This window comes from Vicia villosa, linkage group LG3 (genome assembly GCF_029867415.1).
Source record: "Vicia villosa cultivar HV-30 ecotype Madison, WI linkage group LG3, Vvil1.0, whole genome shotgun sequence".
In the NCBI taxonomy this organism is placed as follows: Eukaryota; Viridiplantae; Streptophyta; class Magnoliopsida; order Fabales; family Fabaceae; genus Vicia; species Vicia villosa.
In genome coordinates, this window is record NC_081182.1 from 33,620,712 (window position 1) to 33,629,542 (window position 8,831).

The following is an 8,831-nucleotide window of genomic DNA, read 5'->3' on the forward strand; positions in this document are numbered from 1 at the left end:
AAATAAGCAAAATTAAAACTCATAAAAAATTAACAATAAAATATTTCAAAAACAAAAAATAATAACTAAAAAACACACAAAAATTTATATTCAATTTAAATATTCAAATATTTTGATAAATTTAAAAAAAAAATATAAAGAAAACTTTATCCACTGTATATTTTTTAAACTAAATATGAAAACAAATAGTAGTGTTATTTGAAAATAAAAATTACTAGGCATTGAAAATAAAATGTGCACAAACAAGTAGCAATAAATAAAAATTGAATATAATAAATATAACGTATTAATTTTTTTTATGGTTTAAAAAATTTAAATCTTTTGTCTTAAATAATACAATTAATAAACTCTTTTTTTAAAGATTAATAATGAATCAAAAACTAATTAATGATCCTTATCGAGTGCCCCGGACACTCGTTAGCATTGCCCTATTTAAAATCATGTATTATAAATAAGTAACATGCCATTCAACTAAATAATGAATATGCACCCAACTAAACTCTAGGGCAATCGTTGAGTGCAAACCCTAGAAGACGCAAGTCACAATTCTCCAGGTATTTCACATTTCACTTTTCTATTTTTTTTTTTATGGTGTTGATCTGCTGCTATCAGTGCAGAAGTATTTTCTTCTTTTTCCTTGCTGTTGTGTGTTTTTCCATATATGGGGAATCGGTTTCAAAACAATAATTCCGTTTTTTTTTTGTCGTTTTGATTAGGTATTTATCAGAATGTCTGAGACAAAGAAAGTTAAACTCAACGATAATGAACTTATAGACATGCTCAGCGACTTACCGGATTGCATTATACTTCACATACTTTCACTTTTGAATACCAAAGATGCAGTTCAAACTTGCATTCTGTCGGTAAGATGGAAGGATCTATGGAAACGTCTTCCTGCACTTGTATTTCATATATCAGACTTTAGAACTATCAGGAAATTCACCAAATTTGTGTCTAAGGTTTTATCTCTTCATGATTCCTCATTAGCGCTGCAGTATGTGGATTTCGATAATACTGGACCCTTGCGGCCTCATCTAATCAAAAGGGTTGTGAATTATGCTATTTCACACAATGTCCAGCAATTAGGGCTCTGTGTGAATTGTAACATTCCACAAATTCCTCTTACATTATTTTCATCTCAGTCTTTAACACATCTTAATCTTTCTATTTTCAATCAAGACATTGACATTGCACAATTTTCTCTCAATTTGCCAGAATTAACACATCTTAAGCTTAGGCTTTTACTCTACCCTTCTGAGGACAAAATATTGTTTCCAAAATCTTTCAATTTACCTTCATTAACAAACTTGCATCTGGAAAGGTTTGCCTTTTGTGCAGACGATAATGTACGCGCTGAACCATTTTCAGCCTTTAACAGGTTGAATAGTTTGATCCTTGACAGTTTCGCTGTGAGGAATACACTAAGCCTCTGCATATCAAGTGCAACCCTTGTCAATTTCACTACAAAAAATTACTCCGAAGATTATTTTGAAATTGAGCTTTTAACTCCAAGTCTTGTTACCTTTGTTTTTACTGGTAGACCATATCAAAAAGTCTTTGGGAGTGATCTTTCTTATCTTAAGCATGTAGATATTGATGCAGTAGTTTTTTCATTGGAGGATATCAACCCTTCTTTGTTACTACTAAGCTGGTTGTTAGAATTTGAAAATATAAAATCATTGACGGTCACTACAAGTACTCTTCAGGTACGTTACATTAAATTGTTAGTATTTTCTTGTGATATTTTTTCTTCTTTATTGCATAAGACTGATTTACTCTATCCTCGTTGCTTAGTTTCTCTCTTTAAATTCTAATTTATTGAAGACCAAGCTCCCTTCCTTTGGCAATTTGAAATTGTTGAAAGTGAAAAAGAAATCACTTGTTTATTCGTTTGAATGGCAACTGATGGAAGCCAAGTTAGAGAAAATGAAGTCACGGAAAGAAGCTGCTAAGTTACGAAAATCATTTAAAGCAGGATTGGAACCGTCTGCACCCATACCAGATGGAATAGTAGACTTGTTGATTCAAAATTCGCCATCAGCTGAAGTTGAAATCATTGATTATCCACTGTGAAAAACAAAGTCAACTTCTTAAGAAGGATTTATTTTACTGCAATCCACTGTGAAAAACAAAGTCAACTTCTTAAGAAGGATTTATTTTGCTTGCAGTAAAGGCACATAATTACATTGGTTGAGTAGTGAAAGGTTTGGTACTTGTTTCAACTTGTTAGATAATGCTATCTGCCTGTCTGTGCAATCAACTCTATTTGTTGGCCGCACCATGTTATACCAAACAGACTATAATTGGCAATTTTATTTTTCTTTAATCTTCGCTTGTTATACCAAACAGACTTTAACATTATTCTTTCATCTTAGCATCATAATAGAAACATTGGATAAAGGAAAGTTTCAAATAAAAATTAGAAGTTGGTATAATCTTGTATCTAATATCCACTGTTGCCAATGTTGAGGCTTAAGGCGAAATTAAAAGTCAAATATTTATAAAATATTGAAATTATAAAATAATGAAATAAATTATCATATTTTATATTAAATTTTTTTTATTACTTTATCGACGAATTTAAAAATCAAATGTTTGTTTTTTAAATGAGTGTGTGTTGCTCAAGTGTCGACTTGATTATACTCAAAATCATTTATCTACTATACAAACAATTAATTAATACAAACAATTAATAAAAGATTGACCAATCTGACTATTATGCCTTTAGTTAAAAAAATTTTTACAAATAAAAAAGGGCAATTCGGTAACTAACAAAATCACATATCACTTTTTCAACCTTTCAATAACCAAGCGCCAATCGTCGGCCTCTCATTGGTTCAACTTTTTAACTTTTCAATAACCAACTTTTTCTCCCCAACACACTTCTTCTCTCTCTTACTTAAATTTTCAAATTTCTTTCACATTTCATTTTCCCACACTTTCTTACTTTCATTTTAATTTTTTTTCATTTAATCACAAAAATTATTAATAATCTTTTTTTTAACTTTAATAAAATTAAATATTTATTTATCTCACGGATCAATACAATATTTAATTTATTTTAATCGATCATTACACACTTTCTCTTTCTTAATTAAAATTTCAAATTTCTCTCAAATTTTCTTCCCACACTTTCTTACTTTCACTTTAATTATTTTTCTCTATTTATGTATCAACTCTAAAAAATAATTTATTTTTTAATTTTATAAATTAAAAATATTGTAATATCACGGGTCATTATCAACATAATACTTTTTTTATTTTAATCAATCATTGTTTTTATTAGAGAGATAATATCCTTATTTTTAATTTTTTTTTCTTTTCTTCATTTCACGATTTTTTTTAAAGATTATTTAATACGATTAAATTCATATGATTATTTTTCATTTTACATTTGTATTTAAATATATTTTATATCAGATCAAATAAATTTTTTATTTCACGGGTCATTATCAACAAAGTATCTATTTTATTTTAATCAATAATTACTATAAATTGAGAGATAATTTTTATTTTTAAATATTAAAATTTCATTTTTTTTATCTTCATCTTCCAAATTCTTTTTTTATATAATTATTTAATATAATTAAATTTATATAATATTTTTTATTTTTAATTAAATTATTTATTAAAAATTTATATGTATCTAATTAATTTCATACAATATTAAATAAATTTACCCGTGCGGAAGCACGGGTATCTTACTAGTTTATAATTGTAATTGATTTCACTCAAAAAATTTGCATTCAATAAATAAATTATTAAATTTAACTAATTTTTTTGGTTTTTTTTTTTTAGTTTTCTAACTTCTAAATTTAAATGTTAATTATACTCTAAAACAAAAACTAAATATGTCACTATAGGTTAAAATGAAATAAAAACTATAATCTAAATATAAATATGATAAATATTCGAACAATACAACTTAACTACCAATATGTTATTTTGTATAAAAATCATTTTATACACTGCTTTTCTACCACTATAGTAAAATTGTTGATGGAAATTAAATTTATATAAGTAAAAATGAAAAAAAAAACACCTTTTTTTTTAATGTAGTTTGGAATTTTCTTAGATTTAATGTTTAAGAAAATGGGGTGATCTATGGATGAGATGGATGAAATTGTTGATTTTTCATAGCAACATGTCGGTGTTGGTTAACGGGAGCCTGACTAAAGAGTTTGTGATGGAGAGAGGGTTGAGACAAAGGAGATCCGCTTTCACCGTTTCTTTTTGTTTTAGTAGCAGAAGGGTTAACGGGGTTGGTTAGGAAAGCGGTTGAGATTGGGGAATTCAAAGATTTTAATATTAACGGTATTTGCAAGGTTGATATTCTACAATTTGCGGATGATATTTTATTGGTCGGAGAAGGTAGTTGGAGGCATGTGTGGGCTATCAAGACGGTGTTGAGGGCTTTTGAGTTAGTGTTGTGTCTTGGCATTAACTATCACAAAAGTAAGCTTATATGTATCAATATTAGCAAAAACTTTATGGAGGACGCGTCGTCTTTCCTCTCTTGTAGGGTGGAAGGTAAAGAGTTTAATTTCCTTGGCATTCCCATTGGCTCCAATCCTAGGAGGATTTCAACTTGGAATCCACTATTGATCAAATTGAAGAAGCGACTTTCAGGGTGCAAGAATCATTTTATCAACCTCGGGGGGGGGGGGTTATTCTTCTTAAATCGGTTTTGTGTTGTCCATCTATCTTCATTATGTCCTTTTATAAAATACCGATAGCTAAGCTGGAACTCACCCAAGTATCTAATTCTGGAACTCACCTTGCATCTATGGAGGTTAAGATGATAGCTAAGCTGCAAATGAACTCCCATCATGCTCCAAACTTTATTTCCACCATCATCGAATCCGTAGCCCTCTTTTGTCAACTTTCAGCATCTCATGCTCAACTTCAAACATGTTTTTCTGTTTCAATATAGACATCCAAGCAACGAAACTCATATGCAAATTGAAGGGAATTTCGTAAGCTTTCTGAAATATCTGGAATCACTTAAATCAGAGTTATAAGCAGAGAGTTATTATCTGTTTAGTGAGAGTTGTTCCAAAGTTACAAAAATGGAAATATGAACATGGTACACTTGAGTTATTTCTCTTCTCTTTCTTGCTTCTACCCAAATTCTGATTTGATGGAATAAGACAATGAAATGGGCATCCAAACAAACCCTTAATACACTTATTCAAGTGAAAAATGACCATGTTACCCTTTAACTAAGTGGTATTTACCAACTTGTCATGTAGTCAGATTCTAACTATTTTCTTTTGATTTCAACCATTCTTCCTTAATGGCCACTTAACTAATTTAAACGACAATTATCGGTATCGGAGAACCAAGGTATTACAATTATCTTAGACATCAAAGTTATTCTCTAATTTATTATAAAAATCACATCACATTTAAACCATTTATAACTATTTTAATTTAAAATATAAATTAAAAAAATAAAATTAATTAATATTTTTTTGCATAAAAAGAAGAAGAAAAGGAGTATGCACTGACAGTGTAAAATATTTTTACACTGTCAACCAATCATGAGCTTCTATCCCACCAAGTCAAATACTAATATTTTTTCCAATAGGCAATGAGATTAAAGAGGAGTAAAAGGGGTACTCTGCCCGAGAAACAAACCGGAAAGCATCTACTACTCAAAACAAGTGAGTGGTAGACCATTCCAAACGTAAAAATTACAACAAACTTTTAGCTTGTAAAAAGAACATAACCACAACCACGAATTAGAAACCACCGCTGAAATACAATTGGTAAAACTAAACGACTCCTACTTAAAGATAATCGCATTTCGCTCCAACCAAATGCCCCACACGGTTGCTAGCCAAATAACCGCTATAGTAGCCCTACAATCTGTACTTTTCACCTTATGCATAGCAAAAGGAAACCTAAAAAATTCCTCCAATGATAAAACATCAATGGCACCAATCCACTCGAAGACCTTCTTCCAAACACCCACGACTACCACACAACCTCCTAAAAGATGAGATAAATTTTCGTCTACCACGGAACAAAAGACATAGTTTAAAACACTACTATCCAAAATACCCCTCTTATGCAATTGAGCCTTACTAGCGATTCTATTGTGAATAATCCTCCACCCGAAAAAAAGAAGTTTAGACGGAGTCTTTACCTTCCACAAAAGAGATGCAGCTTTAACAATAGAAGGATCGATGGAGAGTCCAAACAACTTGGCTTTGAACCTCTCATAACAAGACTTAACCGTGAAAACTCCTTCGTTAGTGATACTCCACACAAAACTGTCTTTAACAGTGGGATTAGGGATAATATGCTGAATGGACAAGTACATCTCTTGCCATAAGAAGTCTTTAACCGCGCCAACATCTTCAAAAATGGCGTTGCCATTCCAAACCCAGCCTGTGCTAGTGTGAATTCCTGCGTCAGCAACAGAAAGGCCATCACGGCCAGCCAACATATAAAGCTCCGGAAATGCCGCAGTCAGTGGCTGATTGGCAGCCCAGCAACAGTGCCAAAACGGAGAGTCAGCCCTGCTACCTATGTTACACGAAACAGCACCTGAAAAATTATGGTTGAGTAATCATATATAATTGTCAGATAAGAGAATATCCCTCCACCAAATAGAGTCGGTCTTCTCGATAACCGAAACATCCCCAATAAGAACCTTCCTCTTCACATCCCCATATCTAGAAATAAAAATTATGCGCCAAACCGCCTCCTCGTCCGCTAAAATCCTCCACTTCCATTTGCTTAGCAACGCGACATTCATCACCTCCACATTCTTCACTCCTAATCCTCCCTCATCTCTCTCTTTACAAACCATATCCCATCGAACCCAATGAATTGTCCTTTTAAATTCGCTACCATTCCAAAGAAAAGAACTTTGTATAGCACGAATCTCATTGAGAACCTTCGAAGACGCTTTGTAAAAAGACAAAGAGTAGATTGGTATGGCGTTCAACATAGAATTGATTAAGCACACCCTACCCGCTAAATTAAGGTTCAATCCTTTCCAAACATCTAGTCCCCACATTCTATAACAGGATCCAACACCGGATCCAGCTCTCGCTCCCCCACCAAGCGAACCACGACTCTAATACTCCTGTTGGGGAGTCCAGGAGAGTCGAGAGCACCAACGGGAACAATGCTCCAGGATCACAAGAGAGGTAGACACCACATCTCAACCCATAACCTTAAGGTGTTAGGTAAATGAGTCATCTCTCTTATAAATCTAACATTCTACCCATTCATAGACAATGTGGGACTTTAATCACTCACACTTTCACCCAATAAGTAACACTTAATCAAATTGATGATTTAATGTCATACATTCAGTTAAGGAGCATAAATAATATTAAAGTGTACTATTAAAAAATTATATTACTTGTTATAAAAATTACTATAATTATTTGCAAGGTGTTCAATTAGTCTATGATTTATATATATATATATATATATATATATATATATATATATATATGTGTATATATATATATATGTGTATATATATATATATGTGTATATATATATATATATATATATATATATATATATATATATATATATATATATATATATATATATATATATATATATGTGTGTGTGTGTGTGTGTGTGTGTGTAAGGACAAGCCTACACTCATCAAGAAGTTTTCGATTCATGGCAAACATCTTAAGTGAACAAATACAAAAGCACAAGTGAATGACTCAAGGAAAAGTAGGATTTTGGCTATCTAAGACACTTTAGGTCGACCTACCACTTGCCCTGGTCGACCTATAAAGCTTCAGTTACTCAGCATATGGTTTTGTATCAGTTAGGTCGACCCAGCTAGTCCTTAGGTCGACTCAAGCTGAAGCAAACAAAGAAGATTCACTTCTGTCCCATTTAGGTCGACTCAACCAAGTACTCAGGTCGACCTAAACTGAAGAAAAATCCCAAGAACCAGTTTCAACTGATCTTAGGTCGACCCAAATCCCCAACAGGTCGACCCAACTGGCAACAATCATAACTTGGTTGAATCTGCTCCATTTAGGTCGACCCAATCAATGAAGTAGGTCGACCTATCTCCTCAAAACTTTCCAAATTATGTGTTTGCTCTGCATCAACGTACCAGCACCTATATATATCTTTTTTCTGTTAATTATTCATCTTCAACACCAATAACTGAAAGATACACAAAGGCTTCTCATCTTCGTTCTTCTTCTCAACTCCAACACAATTACACACAATCATTCTTGCGTTGAGGGTTTGTGATCAAGATCGATAACGTCCATGGAAAGGAATTGAAGGTTCCTAGTGGGTGAAGATTTGTGGGGTTTTTGGTGAATAAAATCAGCGGATTTTGTCCTCCAATATTGGTGAATTTTGGGGGTTTTTATCAAGAGGCTTCATCAAGGATTCAACTGAGTGTGAAGATTGAAGAACAAAGGTTCGAGCAATTCATAACACTGCAGAAAGGGAATCAACGATAAGCTCTTGGAGGATACTTGATCTGACTTAAGATCAAGGGGAAGAAGATACAAAGAATCAACATAATCGGTTTTATCGTTATTGCTTTGTTATCTTCTTTGTACAAACTGTTTTCAATCATAATGAAAGACATCCCAATTCCTGTTTGGAATTGGAGGCAGATGTAGTCGTAGCGAGGACGATCGACGAACTGCCTGAACAAATATCGTGTTCTTATTGCTTTTATCTTTTTGTTTACGTTTCGCTTATTTCTGGTTATAATTGCAAATTGATTAACTTGTTAAGTGTTAAACTTGTGTGATAAGATTCTGCATAATCATCACAAGTCACCACACTTTGAATCATAATCAATTTGGACATTATCA

The 8,831-nt window shown here is 32.2% G+C and overlaps 2 protein-coding genes across 2 annotated transcripts; one reads left to right on the forward strand and one right to left on the reverse strand.

Annotated features, from left to right (window-relative positions):
- The first annotated feature begins 776 nt into the window (after nucleotides 1–776).
- On the forward strand, nucleotides 777–2,073 carry LOC131655359 (F-box/FBD/LRR-repeat protein At1g78750-like). The gene is made up of 3 exons (XM_058925242.1): nucleotides 777–1,179; nucleotides 1,267–1,706; nucleotides 1,795–2,073. Exons 1-3 carry the CDS (start codon nucleotides 777–779, stop codon nucleotides 2,071–2,073), a joined length of 1,122 nt encoding a protein of 373 aa, XP_058781225.1.
- A 3,715-nt stretch (nucleotides 2,074–5,788) lies between these two features.
- LOC131657849 (uncharacterized) lies at nucleotides 5,789–6,743 on the reverse strand. The gene is made up of 2 exons (XM_058927205.1): nucleotides 6,710–6,743; nucleotides 5,789–6,555 (listed from the first exon to the last, which is right to left on the reverse strand). Exons 1-2 carry the CDS (start codon nucleotides 6,741–6,743, stop codon nucleotides 5,789–5,791), a joined length of 801 nt encoding a protein of 266 aa, XP_058783188.1.
- Nucleotides 6,744–8,831: the final 2,088 nt, after the last annotated feature.